This window comes from Lytechinus variegatus, chromosome 5 (assembly GCF_018143015.1).
Source record: "Lytechinus variegatus isolate NC3 chromosome 5, Lvar_3.0, whole genome shotgun sequence".
Lineage (NCBI taxonomy): Eukaryota > Metazoa > Echinodermata > Echinoidea > Temnopleuroida > Toxopneustidae > Lytechinus > Lytechinus variegatus.
This window is the reverse complement of record NC_054744.1, coordinates 29,511,432-29,530,889: the sequence shown is the minus strand read 5'-3', so window position 1 is coordinate 29,530,889 and position 19,458 is coordinate 29,511,432. Positions and strand designations below refer to the sequence as shown.

Below are 19,458 nucleotides of genomic sequence, written 5' to 3'. Positions count from 1 at the left end.
TGGTATCAAAATAATAATGACGTTTTATTTACCCAGGGTAGCCACTTCAGTTAGGAAACTGCTCTACCTGCGTTCCCTGCATAACATAATATGTCATCATTACCCTTCTCCAATCTAAATGCTGAGCGCCTAGCAACAAGGCAGAAGGTCCTATTGTCTTTGGTATGACTTGGCCAAGGATTGAACCCACGACCTCCCGTTCATGATGCGGACGCTCTACCACTGATCCACCATGCCTGGTATACAATTGACTATCCTTGCATCTGACAGGCTGAGAGCAAATAAGTCAGTGAAAATCACTGTCTGATTTCTTGATGAAACATTCCTCTGTCCCTGGGTTAATTCTTGTCTGTGTCGAATTCCTCTTGAAAATTGATCTGAGAGCATCTTTTAAAAATTCCTCTATCTAACATATACTTTTGAAGCTATTATGCAATAGCTTAATATGTGTTTTTTTTTATTTATTTATTTATTTGTGCTGATAGATTACAACGAATGCAGACAGCCAGGTCGATGTGGTCAAGCTACCTGTTATAACACTCAGGGCAGCTACCAATGTGGATGTAACAATGGATATGCATTTGATCAACAGAACCTCGCTTGCAATGGTATGTGAAAACTATGTGACTATTTGGCCTTGCATAATTATGTTGAGCTAGTGCCATAGTCAAAATGATTTTTTTTTTCAGATAATGTAAACTTGTGCCTTAATTCCAATTAGTTATTGAAACATCATAAGAGAATCCTTTACTTTTAAAGAAAATGTGGGAATGTTTTATTTTTAGTCCTACACTTTATTGAAACATGTTCACATACCCTCCCCCCCCCCCCCATTCATCGCTTTTAATAAGGCAACCTTTTAGTTCCTCTCTATGATGTCCATGGACTATAAATAGAACCTTGTAGTTTACAATGTATATAGCGCCATCTTGTGTCAGAGAGATGTTACATTCAGAATTGCAATGTAATTCTGGTGACCTCAATTAATTTCTAAAAAAAAAGGTTTGTTTATTTTTGTACAGAAAGGCTAATGAGTAGGCCTATAATTGAATGGTCATCTGAACACAGTTGAACATGCCTTTGAGTTAGATGAAAAATATGGATAATCTTTGTTTTTCTGATGTGCAGATATGTCTGTATTCTACTCTATTTATGTCTGTTTATGTCAGTGTAATATATCATAGAATGTTTGCATATACATGTAGAGATGATGATTTATTTCAGGAAGTAGTAACATCATATTATAATTATCGCAATATATAGACTAGGTATAGTGAAATGTCTTCTTTTTTATTGGAAAAGTAGTAATCACTTATGATATATTTCTTTTCTTTTTGTAAAATTGAGTTAGTAATAATCAGAATTATGATTTTTCGTACTACATTGACAGATTTCTGTCATTGTAGTTAAGCATTTGTATTTGTTTGTTTGTTTTTGGAAGTTACCTTGGTTAGTTGGGACATCTAGAGCACTCTTGTTACAGTGGAGTGAGGCTATTTTTTCAATGTATCTTGATTTGTATCGTACAATGTTTTACAATCCAAGCATTTGCATGCCTTATATATCTATTTTTCAAATCATATTGGTTTGATTTTTTTTTTTACAAAAAAAAAGTTTGTATTCACACAATGGTTGTTTGTTTTGCTTTTTGCCTTCTATTTTCTTCAGATATCAATGAGTGTCAAGGATCATATGGTAATGTGAACAGTCCCTGTCAGTATAGCTGCCAGAACACAGAGGGTAGTTTCTCATGTGGTTGTCCTCCTGGATACACCAGTGTAGTACAAGGGTGAGTTCACACTATCAGCATGTTGTGTTTATTCATATAGTAATTTTATGTTCAACCTTTCATCCAATTAGTTATCCATTCATTTCTTTGTGTGCTGTCTTGTCTTCTCTGTGTGTTTTCTCTCCATTCCTTTTTTTTCTTTATTTATTTGTTTAATCATATCAATTTGATTATGATTATTATTATGATAACCAGCATCTAGTTCACTCTTCATGAGGCTCTGTGCATGTTGCTATACGGAGCACTATATTAATTTATTCCTTTATTTGTATCTTCATGTATACATTCATATTCAGTATTTGTTAATTCATTTATTTTTAAAATTTTATTCTGTTTATTTGAGATTTACATGAACCATGGACCCGTCTTGCGAAGAGTTATGATTGATCCGATTAATCGCGACTATGAAAAGCCAGCAACGTCAACATCAACGTCAACAAATTTCCTAAAGAAAAAATTATGACATTGATGAATTTCCATATACTTGAGATTGATCGGATCAATCGTAACTCTTTGTTAGACGGGGCCCTGGTGTTAAGACTACTGTAGATATACAAAGAAAATAAAGGACTAAGGTGACTCCAGATATCGGGAGATATATACTTCCTGGTATAGGGATGTTCTACAAAGTTATTTAACAGGTTGTGAGTAAAGGAAATATGACATGATAGGACATAAAGCAGTGAAGCACCATGGTACATAGAAGAATAAACAGACATTTAACCAGTAGATGAATTGGATTTTTTTAGGTATAATGTTTAATTATATTTTTTTTTATTTTTTTCTTATTTTTCACTCGATTTTCTATTGTTCCAGGATTATTTCATTGTTCATTGTTTTTATCAGCGAATAAATTATACAATTAGTAGTATTAAAATTAGTTACTGTTCCTTTTAATAATTTAAAATGTTTTAGTTTGATTAATATTACAATTTAAGTAACAATATTTGTTTATTTATGTTACTAAGTATTGTTATTTTTGATTTTATAGATTTTGACTATATTTTCATGTATGATGTGATGATTTATGTTATTCTTTATGTTTTCATCAGGTCATTGATGAAAAACAGTTTTATACTGATCTTTTGTACCTGATTAAATATGTTCTAATAAATAAATAAATAAATAAATAAATAAATAAAATAAATTGATAAGCATTGAAATTACCATCAAAGAGATGTAAGATTACAATAAAATCTCACAACCAAATCCCTGCTTTTTAGCAATTGTTTAACTCCTCCTTTTGTAGTCCTAAAATTCCAAAAAATATATATTTATTCATACATGTATCTGCTTCTTCCCCCATTACTGGAAATAGCAAAGTAAAGAAGTACAAAACTATTTTAGAAAGCTTCACATTGCAACTTTAGTTCACAGCTATATGAGTGTGTTTTCTACCCTCTGAACTTTATGTTGCAATATATGTTGTTGTTTTAAATTCTCTGTGCAACAGCAAGTTAATTAATTCTTCCTTTCTTCTGTGTTTTTGCTGAAGTATTAATTAGAAAATGCAATGTAAAGAATGGTTCTTGTTGGCCGTTTACAAAAGACATTTTGGAGGTAGTGGACAATGTATATCAGCATAGGAGTAGTATTTAAAGGGGCAAATGTCTACATCCTATGCAGTATGTAAACAAAGACTATTACGGCTGATTCAGTGTTCAACATGAAATGGCTATTGATACACCCACAGGAAATTCAGACAATAAGACAAGACAATTTTGAGGCAAGAAAATTGGGTTTTGTATTAATAGATCCTACCCAGGGCTAAGGACAAAGGGAAGGGAACAAAGAACTCCTCTAGGATTAGTGGGTGATTATATTAGTGGAGATCATGTGAAGTATTTGATGGTGCCTGCATAATATACAGTATATGCACATCATTGTGCTCTAACAGGGAGTTAAACAGTTAAGACAGTTAACAAACAGGTTATTCTGTTCAAACGTGCGCAAACACTAGATTGATACTGTATAATGTAACCTTCTGAATATTTCCACATCTGTTCACAAGCCCGTTTGCAAGGTCCTTCTAGTTCCTGTAGGCAAGTTGCCAATGTTTCCTGAAAGGAGTTGTTTTGGGTTTCTAGTACAAAGTGATACAAGCCAGCACACAATACAAACCAATTTGCATTTATGTACTTGCCATATGTTGTGCAATCTTTGTGTAGGGTGATGTAACATGCAAAGATACTGAACAATATTCACAGTTCCTTGTTGTGGTTACAAATACACTACACACATATGAGTTCATGTTTTACCTATTTGTCCTGTTGTTCAAACTGGATCTACAAAGACATGTTGCTTTCTCAGAAAAATCTTACATTCCACAAGGGCACAGACTTCTGAATCTAGTCCTTTATTTAATTGCAATTGCATTATTTTGAATGACTGTTGTGAAAAGCAATGACTTACCAGTCACCACACATTTGTCCTTCAATTGTGCAAAATATCTAGATCAATTACAAAAATTGAGGGGTGAATGTGTCACCACAACATCAGGGGTTTATCATCTATTTTTCAGTCCTTGTGCAAAGGCCCAAAAAAAAGTACACCCTGACAAAAAAGTTTAGCAAGAATTTTTTTTTATATTTGTGAAGGTTTGAGGAAAATCTTTCTAAGATTTATAAGTTATAAGATTTTTTTTTTTTTTTTTGGGGGGGGGGGTTCTGATGTCATATGCCAGCTGCTTCCCCATCTATCACGTAGTAAACGTTTTTTGAAGAAGAAAATGTGAGAAAGGTTTTTTATTGTACCATCAGTATAGCAATGAAACAAACCATTCCACATCCACTCTTGAAGTAAAACAATTTCTAGTCATCGTGAAAAATCAAAAATAAAAAAGATAATATTTACACAATTTCTGAATATCATATGTTTTGAGCTAAGTGTTAGTTGTATTTGCCCTAGTCTTGTGTCAAGACACACTTGTTGATCAGAGTGTAAGGCAGAGTCTTTGGCTGCAGACTACTTGGTATGTGGTAGAGACTCCTGAATTGGTATATACCAAACTGAAAGGAATACTAAAATTCAGAGGGTCACTGTTACATCACATGATGTTTTTATGTTATCTTTTCTACCAGTATTTTGTTTGAAGTAAACAAGATTGACCTCTTACCTTGAGGGTGGATGTATTTTTGTTGACTAGGCTGTGTAAACATATCAGCTACCTCACAAAATAGATCATGGATGGTCCGATCTCTAATCAAACAGATAATCTTTGTCAATAGCTATGTTTTTAAGACCCAAGGCTAGTCAGTTGAATGCCCTGATTTATGTTGATCTAAATTTGTTATATTGGCATCAGAATAAATGTTGTGCATATGTTTTCATCATCATCATCTTTGTTAATTTCCAATGGTTGATTGATTTTTACCACCCGCTCCCTCCCCCTTTAAAACGTGAAAAAATATGAAGAATCAAATCATATAAAAGTCATTATTTAAATCAAGGACCCTACATGTTTAAATAGCTATGATTACCCACAAGAACTGCAAGTTGCCATGAGTAGGGGAGGCACACCAGTGGCTTGTATAATTTCTTCTTCAGAATACTAGTAGTTTATGCTTGAATTTTATTTATTTGATAATTTCATATTTTTGTTTTGGGTACCTAATTCTTTTCTATACGTATTTCATCTTCTCTCTATATTCTTTAAACCCTATCACTTGCTTTCTTTATGAAATAATGGTTTTGCCATGACTCAAGCTTCAAGCATACATGTATGTTGCAAGATCTTTGTATGTTCTTATATTTTTTGTATGTACATGTAATTCTTGTTTATTTCTGTATTCTCATTTATGTGAATGTAAATGTTGTGAACACACATGATGGATTGATGTATGGATGGGAGGGAGGGAGGGAGGAATTGGAAGGTCCACATTCTTATTAGTCATGACCTTTACATTTCTGAATGTATACTCTATTAAAACTACATACATTTATTCTGTGTTTAACTGCAATAGAATTTCTAAACCCGGACTATAATTGCTTCATAAGGAAAAAAGGCAGGAAGCTCAAATAGCCACAATATCCTGTTTCCACAGTTTGTCATGCTTAAATACAGTAACAAAGAGCAATCTGGAATTACTGTAATTATGGACTAATATCCAGATATTTCATAGTATTCAGATGATGTTTATTCTTTTTTTTTTTCATCATCATTCCCTTTCATTCATTATCTTGCAGAGAAAAAAAGCTTGACCAACATTTTTTTTCATTTTACTCTAACAGAGCCTGTGTGACAGATCGAGATTCTGTCCAACCTTGCTACCATTGCAACAGGAACCCCAGGCAGCGCAGAAGTGCCACAGAGACCAAAGACACTGACTCAGCATCGATCATATCCAACAACACTGCCCTTCTTTACCACGTCCCGCTTTCACAAGCCATTCCCAAACATCAAATTGCCAAATTCAAGACCGGGTACACCAGGCAGGTTGCTCGTTATGAGTATGTAATCTTGAAGGGCAACGAAGACAACATCTTCATGATGAAGAGGAAAGCAGAGGGCATGTCCCTGCTACGATTCAGCAAAAACGTGAAGACCACAGGTCTCTACGAACTCGAGATTGAAGGTGTGCTGAAGAGGAAAAATGATACAATATTAGCGGAAGTTCAAACTCTAGTGGAAGAGCCCGTAGCCATGCAGATTCAAATTCAAATAGTTGCTGATGAAGAAGGATAGACTCTCTTCTTGTAGTTAACATGTTTTTTTTCACTTCCTGGCTTAATTAATGATTGACAACAGTGATATCCTCTAAGGATACAACATTGCAAGCCTATCATCATTGATTAATGGGTGCAGTATAGCACATCACACAGTGCTTCAAGAACTTCCACCAAAGACGGAATGGAGTAATGGTGGATTAAAAAAGACATAGAAACCAGGTGGATGTTTCATCAAGCTTCGTAATTTACAAGCGACTTTACAAACAAATGGTGACCCTTTCTGTGGTAAATGATATACTCCAAATTTTCATTGATGTTGATTTGGCCCAAAGGGTCATATACCATTCATTGTAAAGTCGCTTGTAACTTCCGAACAGCTTTATGAAACACCCACCTCTCCATATACTCAAACAGGACTGTTTTAGGGTTCTTTAATTTAGAGTGGCCAGTAAAATATGCAATTTCAGTTAATGATTTTTCAATCATGAAGAGAAACTTTCAAGACTACAGTATAAAGCTCAGGTGAAGTTAAAAACACTTATTAGACAATCAAAGGCCGAGGGCAATTATTACTCTACTAACAAATGGCTATTATAACAGAAGTTTTATCAGCCTCTAAGAATTCCTCTTTATATTATTATTTATGTGTAGAATGTTGAAGTCTAGTATACAGTTTCTCTTATGCTTAGGCATAGAAATATCAATTCAAAAAGATTTTTTTTTATCAATCATGGTGCATAAATCTGGTATACCTATGTAATACCAATGATTCTAGTTTTAACTATTCAGTATGGATACTTGAAATTAAGTATTTGGAGAGTAAAACCAGGGTTGAAAAATTAAAGGACAAATATTTGTAACAAAAACACTACCCAAGCATATAGAATTCAAGTTTAATTTGTCCATATGGGTAAATGTATCTTCGCACCTTGGTTGATTTGCCTGGTAGAATATTATTAACATCCATTTTCTCAAAGTAATGGTTTCAAGTTGAGTCCTTCTATTTTTCAACCCTCATAATGCAGTATTATTCTTACCCATAGATCAGGCTGACACAGTAAAGTAGCAAAATACACTTGACATGCTCAGATGCTGCCTAATCTTCATATGTGTGCTATTTCTTTCATTCATCTCTTGTATTATATGTACTGTAGGTAGGACTTTATATATATGGGTTATGGGCAGGGAGCGTTATGACTAAAAACATTTGTATCATTCTAAGTGTTTGTCTTTTATGTAGTAGAGTTTTAGATACATAAATATTCAATCTTGAGAAGAAAAAAAAGGTGTATCACCACGAATGATGATTAATCTTGTGTAAAGAGTGAATGTATTTTTAAAACTAATGTGCATGTACAGGTATTATTAATATGTGTTTTGTTTTCATTTATCTAACTTATCAGCAGAGAAGATTTATCAGGCATTGTTTCCACTGGATGTTTCCGTCTGAACTTTCTGTATTCCAAATGTGCCTTCAATGTACAATAATGTTTTATTGGAATACGACGATCAAGCAATAAACTTAACAACAGTTTTGTGATAAACCGTCTCATATGGTTTTCCAGCAAAATAAATTTCAAATTTTCAATTGATGAATGCTAAGTATTAAAAGCAGGCAATACAAGCTGAATTTTCAAACATGTAAATGTTTTTGTAGGTTCTAGTTGAATCCAAGTCCATTCCATCGACTTGCCCAAACATTCCACATTTTATTACATGAAATTCAAGAGTGAGGTATCGAAACATTCATCAACTATGCAAAACATTCTATACTTTTATAATGATATGGATATTATGTACTTGATTTTATATCTATATTGGTGTGGGTTTAATATACATACGTAAAGATACATTTATTTGAATACTGAACTGTAAGTCTACAATGGATGTTACCAAGGGGGTCTAGTAGTAGGGAATAATGTAAATCAAAATTATTTTTAAAAGATGTCTCTGTACTTTGTACAACTGCAAAAAGGTTTTAAAGATGTATTCTCGTACATGGAATAGCAGATCAATTATGTATGACAATCTAAGTACATAAATGCTAGAAGGCAAAGTGTATTTTTATCACTGTACATTTTTAAAAGGTGCTAGCTAGTTTGTGAATTATCCAAGAATGGAATTACATGTAGTTTTCTATTCTTGATTCATATAGTTACACACAGATTCAGATTTATCTAGTTCTATTGATAAAGAAGAATGGAAATTGTGAATTTATGGTTTACAATCGTTGAGATTTAGCTCTGATAAGCAGATGACCTTTATCAATATTATGAAAGATTGTTGACTGTTGTACTTTAGACTCGCAAATTGATTATATTCGTTTTAACAGGCTCACATACAAAGGTGTACATGTAAATTGCGTGGATGAATAATAAATGAAACCATTTTATGACTTAAAGATTTATTGTTTTGTATTGTATTTGCTGTTGTTAATGAATTCACCTTGAAATTATCCACCATGACCCCCGCCCCAGGCAGAAGGGCAATAAAAGTTTGGAATTACAGCCCTCTCCACCCCACCCCCCCCGCGATAATTTTTAAAGCATTTGATAGTGAAATCATTTAGGATAAATCGCTTTTAAGTAGCATATTCATCAACAACATCACTATGCTAATTACATTTTTGATGTGAAATATACTAGACTTCCAAATTGACCTGACATTGACAGATCGATATTCAAATTTATCTCAGAAGGAAAAACCAGTTCCACTAGACCAGTAGAATTTTCACTGGGGGGCCTCGGAGGCCCCCCCCCCTCAACCAATCGCGCGATATTTTCAAGTCTTGCGCAACTTTTGAGACCAATTTTGCGTCACCCAGGTACGTGGTTCCACTATTACGCAACATTATGTAAGTGCATGTCACACCAAAAATTGCTCAAAAACTTGGTTTGTGTACAAAGTCAATGCAAATTGTGTTTTCAACCAAAATTCATAAATGTATGATCATTTTAGTTTTGCTGGTCTAAATGTATTTATTTTATGCTTTTTATGATCTCAGAAGAGTCCCCAACAAATTTCATTGAAAAAACAATGAAAAACAAAAGGTCAAAAAACAAAGAAATTATATAAGAAATTGCAAAAAAAACAATATAATACATAAGAAAATGATTTGATATCACAATTTTTCATGTACACTTGCTAAGAACACCACAAAGAGTTTCTACACCAAAATTAGTACATTTGGAGCTTTAATTATTCAGGGATTTAGAGGAAAAAGTATGATTTCGCATACTAATTACGCATAAATTATTAGCATAATCATTTAGCGATTCGCATGAAATAAATTACTATACAATTTTGTAGATTATGTCCCAGGCAACACGCGTGCCAATTTTCGGCGAGATCGCGCGGTCGACTGCCGAGATAGGGGGAGCCCCCGGCCGGCCTAGATAGGGTTAATCTTTCTGCTGTTATTTTAAATGTGATATATGAAATTACACATTTTCATTGTGAATTAGTTCACACACTTATTTAGAAAGTTTTTAAACAACAATGAGTGCCATTGCAATGATATTCCATTCTAAATCCTGATTTTTCTTTTAAAAAGAGGAAATATGCAAATGAGTTAACCACATGATCAGCATCATCAGAATTACTGGTATTACTGGTCTTGACCAGTTCAATTTCAAACAATGAATTACTTTTGACCAGTTGACTATATCAGAGGAATATATCTTGTTTTGATCTTAATCATAATTAAAGGAGACAATTATTTTAATGATAATGTTAATACTTGATAATTATGATATCAATAATTATAATATCAATAACAATGATAACAGTAATAAGAATGATAACAACATGAATGACCATAACAATCATAATAATAATGATTATGATAATTATAAGAAGAATGATGATAACAATGATAAATGATGATAACGATAATAACTTCTCTGAATATTGCAAGATTCATTTTCCATAATTCGTCAAATGATCTTTCTTGAAATAAAGTCATTATTTATTGGACCAGTAACACCAGTTTGATGAAAAACAATTTAACTGAAATTACTTTTTTGCTTCAACTGGAATGCAATTGTTTGAACTGGTCTCCAGTTGATTTTTACTGGTCCAGTTAAAAATCAACTGGTCCAGTAAACATAAACCATTTATTGGACCAGTAACACCAGTTTAATTAAAAACAGTTTAACTGGTATTACTTATTGTTTTCAACTGGAATGCAATTGTTAGAACTGGTCTCCAGTCGATCACTGGTCCAGTTAAAAATCAACTGGCCCAGTAAAAATATACTGGAAACCAGTAAAATTCTACTGCAAACCAGTAAATAAATTACTGGTCTTACTAGTTTTTCCTTCTGGGATGGATTAATCTTTTTTGAAACAGAAAGAAGTAGGCCTATCCCATCGAATTCCGATTTGAATACATTTATTGTTTTTTTGTTGTTGTTTTTTTAAACAAGTGCACACCTAGTTACCAATACTGCATATAGCATTTCCATTCATTTGAAAGCAAGATAAAGGAGCTTTTGTAGATGAAATGCGACGGGCATAGGTGCCGCGGATCCGGAACCCCGGACTTTTCATTATAGCCAGGTGCCTTAGACCACTCGGCCACGGCCCCTCTATACATTGTTATGTCTTGAAATTGATCGTCTTAAAATTTTGTGGTGTCAAAAAATGAAAATACTAAAACGTGTTGTGGAGAAAGCTATCTTCCTTTAATGCTTTTGAGAATATTTTATTCTTGTATTCAAATTGTTGATTCATAATGAAATTATACCTCTGATTAAATTTCTTTGATGAAGATCCTTGAATTTTCTGTTGGTCAAGGGGTTACATCATTCTTTGCTCCTCACAACATTTCTTCCCTTTTTTGCGGGAGTTGGGGCAAATAATCCTGACAATGTCCAATGATTATTTTAAAAAGTGCTATGTACAATCGCTTTGTATTTGTATAATTGTTATAAAAAATGCATTGTATGTATTTATATTTACATACATAATTATTCTACAAAGTGTATTGTACAATCACTTTATATCAACTTTAGATGTATCGTGTTATTAGTGTCAAATCTGACTGCGTGCATACTGATTCGATGCCAAAAGTGGATTAATGCCTCCTTGTGCCCCGCGTGTCTCTTGGCAACTAGAGCATTATTGTAGAATATTGGGGCACCTAAAATACACTGACAAGCAATCATCCAAAAATATCTAACAAAATACTAAACAATAACAGGACGGTCATTTTTCTGATATCTAAAACAAGTTTTTGTTGAAGGGACATTGTGCAAGACTTTCAAAAACTTATTAAGAATGTTGAACCGTTTACTTTTTTTATTTTAACACGTGATACTATAGTATACATAACGATTGGGCGAAAAAATACCGTGACAGTCAATCAAACAATCTAAATTCCCACTTTGCAGAATCACTTTTGTGATTCCCTTGTATCTTCAACAAGATATAGATAGATGGATAGCATGGAAGTTTTTGTTTTTTACTTAGAAATGGTAAAACGATGTTTTTTCCCCAGGGTCTTTTCCCCCTATGTAAATTATGTTTCATTCTTTCAATAAAAAAAAAAACACAAACTGAAAAAAAACTTATAAGCAAAAAAAAAGGCGTAAATATTTTTTTATGAACTCTGTTAAACGGAAACAACAACAACACAGTCGCCAATATATACCTCCCGCGACCAGTGATCATTCCAGAAAATGTTTTGGGCCGAAATTATATTGCATAATTCCGAAATTGCGAGTCATCGATCGTCTGCAATATCTGGCGCGGGTTAATATGACGTCATGTGCCATAGATACACAATCTATCTTTATTACCCAATAGAAAAGGATGAAATAGTCCATGTGACACAGACTGACCAATCGCAAGTCAACACAAAGCACCATATAAAACACACGCAAGCGTCGCAGTGTCAATAAATTGCATGAGACTTCCGCAGAGGTTGCACTCGAGAAGAACTCGTCCATTTTTTTCCAGAAAAACTCTAATTTCAAAGTAAGTAGACGAGGTTTTCACATTATTTTAAGGCAGTTATTTCAATGAAGATGCAGTTTGTAAATGTTTGATTTAAAAAAAGCACTTTTGAAGAAGAATGATGATGAAGAACATAAATTGTCAACGACCACATCGTCGTCATTATTCGTGTGCTTTTTTTTTGTTGTAATTTATGTTTGGCTTTCCAAATGAAGGCAATATAGGAACATTAACAGCATGAACAAAGTCTCATATTTAGTTTGATTGAAAGTTCAAATTATAGGGCGTAGAAATCATTGAAATTGTAGGGTGGATACCGTGGATTATTGCGTCGTGTGTGTGCATGATAAGATCGTCTGACTCAGACGTCGCGTCTTTTGTTGTGTGGTGTGTGTGGTATGGATGATGATCAATTGTGATGTTTGGTGGGGATTTTCATGAACGCTGAATTAAAAGACAATGAGTGGAAATGGCCATGCCAATTTCTGGTCCATGGATTGTGTGAATGCAATGACAATTTCATTCAATTTTTGTCTGGGCTGCCATGATGAACATGATGAAGTCTGAACTGAAGTGTTGTGATTGAAATGACAAAGAATTTTTGTCATGAGAAAGAATGAGGCATGTACGGTACGGTAACTTAAAACGTTGATAGCTAGGTGTAGATTTTCTAGATACGTTTGGCAGTAGGCCTAGATCTAGAGGCACTTGGCCAATCATGAATAGTCTATGGGAGACAATTTCCCATATTGAAGACTTGCTTTGCAAAAGAAACGACACCAACAAAGCGTAATTTTTTCCACCCCAAATTTTTTCGCGAAGGTCAGAACAGAAGCCCATGGCAAAGGCCTGTTTTGTATGTGCATGGCCATGGATGAAAAAAATATAAATACAAAAGTTGGTGAATTTTTAAAGATGAAAAGGGGTAATTTTTCATGAGGTATCTGCTTAGGCCCTATCACATTTTTATTTGCTGCCAAGGTAATTCTTTTGCTGCATGTGTAAAAAAAGGAAATTGGTCTCCCAAACTGGGAGTGGAGACTGTCTCTGAAATTGGATACCCAAGTTCTTTAATCTTTACAAAATTCTGATATTGAAAATAATCTCTCTCATGGGAGATGTTCTCCCATATTGGCTGTGCACCAGTTGGTCGGTGTGCAAAGTCTAGACAATACGTATCCAGGCACTATCGCCTATGAATAATGCAATAGCAGTGCAGTTCACAACGGCCTCTCTCCCGATCAGCGCAGATGTTGGGGAACTAATTTCAACTTTTGTCGTAATTTATGTCAAATAACTGACAGTCGTAACTTAAGACCCTAATCAGCTAATGTTAATCCTTGACCTGAATTGCAGGCATCTGAAACGGCTGTAATCCAGCTTCGATCTTAATGTCATAGTTCAAATTCTCAGTAGATTTAACTGAGCGTGGTGCGTGTTTGGCCATTGCCATAGTTTTTATATGGACTGAAGTCAACGACCAAAAGATCTGCTCAAGGCAGCCCAACTGCATTAGCAAGATTTTGGTTGCTATTCAGTCAATATCAGAACTACGGCAATGGACGAGTGCGGCGATGTCAACCTACATGTAACTGAGAATTCAAACTATGACATTGAGAACGAAGCCAAAATACAGCAAATATTGATGTGGTTGAAACTTGGGTCAAGGATCAAATGGACAATATTTGGCAAAAAAGATAAATTTTGAGGTGAAATTGTTTCCTGACATTGCCATGTTGGTTGGTGTGAAACTGCAGCGCAAGACAATGAAGGAAGAGACTTTATAGAGTAAGCTGCCCCGAATTTGACATGTTTTGAACCATTTTTTGTTCTTAAGTCTTTTCACATAATGAAAATTGCATTAAAATGATCAATGTTGGTTGAATATATTTAGAATTGCAATGTTGAATTTCTCCATTTTGAATATTTCATAAAAAATCTGCACTGTACCACCATGTTTTGCTCCCGCCACAGATTTCTTAATTTTAGAGCATTTTATGGCTACCTCATTTCTTAAATCTGAGCAAAGCTACCGCATGTTATTGAAATATGGCACAGATTCGCATTTTTAAAGGGGATTTTGGTGTTCAAGTCGTGACTTGCATGTGGTGGGTGATAATGCCTGTGTATGTCAATGCATGTGGTTCGTGTTGTGTGGATTGACTGAGCTGACTTGTGGAATAAGTTTGCCATGTTGAATTCCAGGCATGCTACTCTGAATAAAGGTCTTTAGAAAAACAGATTCCAATAATGTTTTCATTTTTTTGTCAATTTTCTACAGGTCAGTATGCAGATCTTCGTCAAGACCCTCACAGGCAAGACCATCACTCTTGAGGTTGAGCCAAGTGACACCATCGAGAACGTAAAGGCAAAGATTCAGGACAAGGAAGGCATCCCCCCTGATCAGCAGCGTCTCATCTTCGCTGGCAAGCAACTCGAGGACGGCCGCACTCTATCAGACTACAACATCCAGAAGGAGTCAACTCTCCATCTTGTTCTCAGGCTCCGTGGAGGTATGCAGATCTTCGTCAAGACCCTCACTGGCAAGACCATCACTCTTGAGGTTGAGCCAAGTGACACCATCGAGAATGTAAAGGCAAAGATTCAGGACAAGGAAGGCATTCCCCCCGATCAGCAGCGTCTCATCTTCGCTGGCAAGCAACTCGAGGACGGCCGCACTCTATCAGACTACAACATCCAGAAGGAATCTACTCTCCATCTCGTTCTCAGGCTCCGTGGAGGTATGCAGATCTTCGTTAAGACCCTTACTGGCAAGACCATCACTCTTGAGGTTGAGCCAAGCGACACCATCGAGAATGTCAAAGCAAAGATTCAGGACAAAGAAGGCATTCCCCCTGATCAGCAGCGTCTCATCTTCGCTGGCAAGCAACTCGAGGACGGCCGCACTCTATCAGACTACAACATCCAGAAGGAGTCAACTCTCCATCTTGTTCTCAGGCTCCGTGGAGGTATGCAGATCTTCGTCAAGACCCTCACTGGCAAGACCATCACTCTTGAGGTTGAGCCAAGCGACACCATCGAGAATGTCAAAGCAAAGATTCAGGACAAAGAAGGCATTCCCCCTGATCAGCAGCGTCTCATCTTCGCTGGCAAGCAACTCGAGGACGGCCGCACTCTATCAGACTACAACATCCAGAAGGAGTCAACTCTCCATCTTGTTCTCAGGCTCCGTGGAGGTATGCAGATCTTCGTCAAGACCCTCACTGGCAAGACCATCACTCTTGAGGTTGAGCCAAGCGACACCATCGAGAATGTCAAAGCAAAGATTCAGGACAAAGAAGGCATTCCCCCTGATCAGCAGCGTCTCATCTTCGCTGGCAAGCAACTCGAGGACGGCCGCACTCTATCAGACTACAACATCCAGAAGGAGTCAACTCTCCATCTTGTTCTCAGGCTCCGTGGAGGTATGCAGATCTTCGTCAAGACCCTCACTGGCAAGACCATCACTCTTGAGGTTGAGCCAAGCGACACCATCGAGAATGTCAAAGCAAAGATTCAGGACAAAGAAGGCATTCCCCCTGATCAGCAGCGTCTCATCTTCGCTGGCAAGCAACTCGAGGACGGCCGCACTCTATCAGACTACAACATCCAGAAGGAGTCAACTCTCCATCTCGTTCTCAGGCTCCGTGGAGGTATGCAGATCTTCGTCAAGACCCTTACTGGCAAGACCATCACTCTTGAGGTTGAGCCAAGTGACACCATCGAGAATGTAAAGGCAAAGATTCAGGACAAGGAAGGCATTCCCCCCGATCAGCAGCGTCTCATCTTCGCTGGCAAGCAACTCGAGGACGGCCGCACTCTATCAGACTACAACATCCAGAAGGAGTCAACTCTCCATCTCGTTCTCAGGCTCCGTGGAGGTATGCAGATCTTCGTCAAGACCCTTACTGGCAAGACCATCACTCTTGAGGTTGAGCCAAGTGACACCATCGAGAATGTCAAAGCAAAGATTCAGGACAAAGAAGGCATTCCCCTGATCAGCAGCGTCTCATCTTCGCTGGCAAGCAACTTGAGGATGGCCGCACTCTATCAGACTACAACATCCAGAAGGAGTCAACTCTCCATCTTGTTCTCAGGCTCCGTGGAGGTATGCAGATCTTCGTCAAGACCCTCACTGGCAAGACCATCACTCTCGAGGTTGAGCCAAGTGACACCATCGAGAATGTAAAGGCAAAGATTCAGGACAAGGAAGGCATTCCCCCTGATCAGCAGCGTCTCATCTTCGCTGGCAAGCAACTGGAAGACGGCCGCACTCTATCAGACTACAACATCCAGAAGGAGTCAACTCTCCATCTTGTTCTCAGGCTCCGTGGAGGTATGCAGATCTTCGTCAAGACCCTCACAGGCAAGACCATCACTCTTGAGGTTGAGCCAAGCGACACCATCGAGAATGTCAAAGCAAAGATTCAGGACAAAGAAGGCATTCCCCCTGATCAGCAGCGTCTCATCTTCGCTGGCAAGCAACTCGAGGACGGCCGCACTCTTTCAGACTACAACATTCAGAAGGAGTCGACTCTCCATCTTGTTCTCAGGCTCCGTGGTGGGCAATAAGATTTGAAACCTGTAAAAGTTATACTTCCCTGTAAGACATCCCTAGCCAAATAAATGATATGGAAACTTTCAAATGTAAGGATACATGTATGACTTTGGTATCACAACATTTTATAATGGTAGATGAAGAAGGTTCATGTGCATCATCCAATTTCTTTCATTTATCTTCAGTAAAAGAAAAGATGTTCACGTATAGAACTTAATACGAGTTATTTCTCATTGAGTAAATTCTGACAAAAATATTAACTTGCCCTCAACCTTTGCTATTTGACTTTTTAGGAATTTTACTAAAAGTCAAATAATACAGTAGTGTTTGCAATCATGGTCCTCATTTTTAGTTCCTGAAGTGTATCAAAACATTAATTTGTTGCCTTCTGGGCACAAAGTGTGTATGATGCTATTTTCATTCTCTTTTTATTTCATTCCAGTGTATTACCAATGCTCCAAACCAACTTTTTTACTTGATGGCCCAATCTGTCCAAAATCATAAATTTCAGAACTTTGGTGGCTTCAAAATAATAGAAAACATTACAATTTATCAAAACTTTGGTAGCCTGACCGGGCCATCCAGTGTGGGTTTTCCAAAAAAATTGGTTGCCTGACTCACAATTGAAGTTGCCCCAGACCACTCCTGTCGAGCCCTGGTATTACTTAGAAACTGTATGTGACATTTAAAAATCCAGAAGAAAGCTGATAGTTGATACAATGTTAAAATTAAAAGAAATATGCAATATGAACTATATACCTGTTTGTAATTTTTTTGTTTTAGCTTGGTGACCTTGGCCCAATGTGTACATGATCATGATCGATACTTTTTTTTCAACTGCAGTTGTTGAATTAGCCAGATTTTTGTGCAACGATTCTGAAATGCATTTGGTGGTTCCAGAGTCAAGAACCTGGTTTGACTTGTGCAGAGTTGCATGTACATGTAACAGGTATTTTTGTGGTGTGTGATAGGTAATATGTATGTTGTGTGCGATGCAAGTTGAATGAAGGTTGATTTTCTTTGTGATATTAACTTCATTTATTACTTTCTCTAAAACACGATCAGTCTTATTGTGCATTTCATTTAAAAGGGGGAAATCATTTTTACTTCCATTTCAAAAGATTCCAAAATATGTTAATTTTCATATATATACAATTTATGTATGACACGTTGTATTGGTAGTGTCATTAAGCCTCGATCAATTCAATAGTAAGATATACAATTGGACTGGTCATGTTTTGTCTATTAACTGCAGTGTGTGTTCTGATGATGGTTTATTTTGCAAGTTGAATAGAGGAGAGAAATGCATGTACGGGGGATGTAACTGGAGTTTGTTTACATGTAGGTGAATCTGCACAAGTTGAGTCTTCCAGTGCCATGGCAATTATTTTGACTTCAGAGAGTGTAATACATGTACCTATGTCTTCATACAGGCACATGAGTTGTATTATTCTAGCTTGAAAAATTGTTGGAACTTTCAGAAGGGTCACTTCTGCAGATTCAAATGTACATGAGCTGGTATTCAAAAAAAAAAAAAAAATCAGTCTTTTCAGAATACTTGCCTTGGGCTCAGTTTCAAGAAGACTTCTAATTATTGAAACTTAACTCATTTTTTGTAACTACCATGGGAACATTGTGATTGGATGCTGAGCCCAGTTACCATGGTAGTTTACATGATTGATGTTGTTACCATAGTGATAAGCCTTTATGAAGTCTTGTTCTTGATTTATGTGTGTATGCTGTGTTGTGATTGATTTTACTTGAAATTGGGCTCTTGTGTTAAGGTGTTTTGTGCCATGTATAGAGTTGCGATTGATCATGGGCTGATTTCTATGATTTGGTTGATAATTGTGTATCAACTATCATAAAAATATGCCCATGGTAAATCGTTAAAGGGGAAGTTCACCCTAACAAAAAGTTTATTGTAAAAAAATCAAAATAATAAAAAATATGGCAGAAGATTTGAAAAAAAATCGATCAAATAAGTTAGCAGCAGTTAAATTATTTGATTTATGGGTCTTATGCGAGCAGCTCTCCTACATATTGTATGCTTAAAAAATCAATGAAATGTCATTTTCTTAGAAAATCGAAAATGGTTTTTAGTACTTTATCTTCAGCATATCAGTAGACAAATCATTTCACACCTGTTCTTACAAGGAAAACAGAAATAAGCCATTACAAACCATTAAAAAAGATTTATGCATTTTATATTACGTCTTAAGTAATTAAAAAAAAACTAATAATTGGATTAATGGATTTCCTCAAACCAATATGTTTTTTAAATATTTTTCTGCTACAACAAACTTCTTTATGGTGAACTTTCCCTTTAAGCTGTGTTTCAGGACCCATGATGTTAGTCTGCAAGCACAGACTCGGTTTTGACACTTCCATGCCATTTCAGACTGTGTATTATGCGAAAAACCAAGAGTGTGCCTGCAGACTACCCTGGAGACGTGATATTGTGCTCTGAAGTGGCTGCACCCCCC

At 36.1% G+C, this 19,458-nt stretch overlaps 2 protein-coding genes across 2 annotated transcripts in view; both read left to right on the top strand.

Moving 5' to 3' along the window:
• Positions 1-8,852, top strand: part of LOC121415895 (fibrillin-2-like) — a 92,198-nt gene extending 83,346 nt beyond the window's left edge. Inside the window, exons 61-63 of the mRNA XM_041609275.1 lie at positions 486-608; positions 1,669-1,789; positions 6,020-8,852. Of these exons, the coding sequence (XP_041465209.1) occupies positions 486-608; positions 1,669-1,789; positions 6,020-6,473 (698 nt within the window). The 3' untranslated portion in view covers positions 6,474-8,852. The remainder of the gene's footprint in view (positions 1-485; positions 609-1,668; positions 1,790-6,019) is intronic.
• A 3,434-nt stretch (positions 8,853-12,286) lies between these two features.
• Positions 12,287-17,723, top strand: LOC121415894 (polyubiquitin-C-like). The gene is given in 3 exon segments (XM_041609273.1): positions 12,287-12,435; positions 14,696-16,403; positions 16,406-17,723. Coding segments are annotated over 2 exon segments (2,283 nt in total). The 5' UTR covers positions 12,287-12,435; positions 14,696-14,701; the 3' UTR covers positions 16,987-17,723.
• The last annotated feature ends 1,735 nt before the right edge of the window (positions 17,724-19,458 follow it).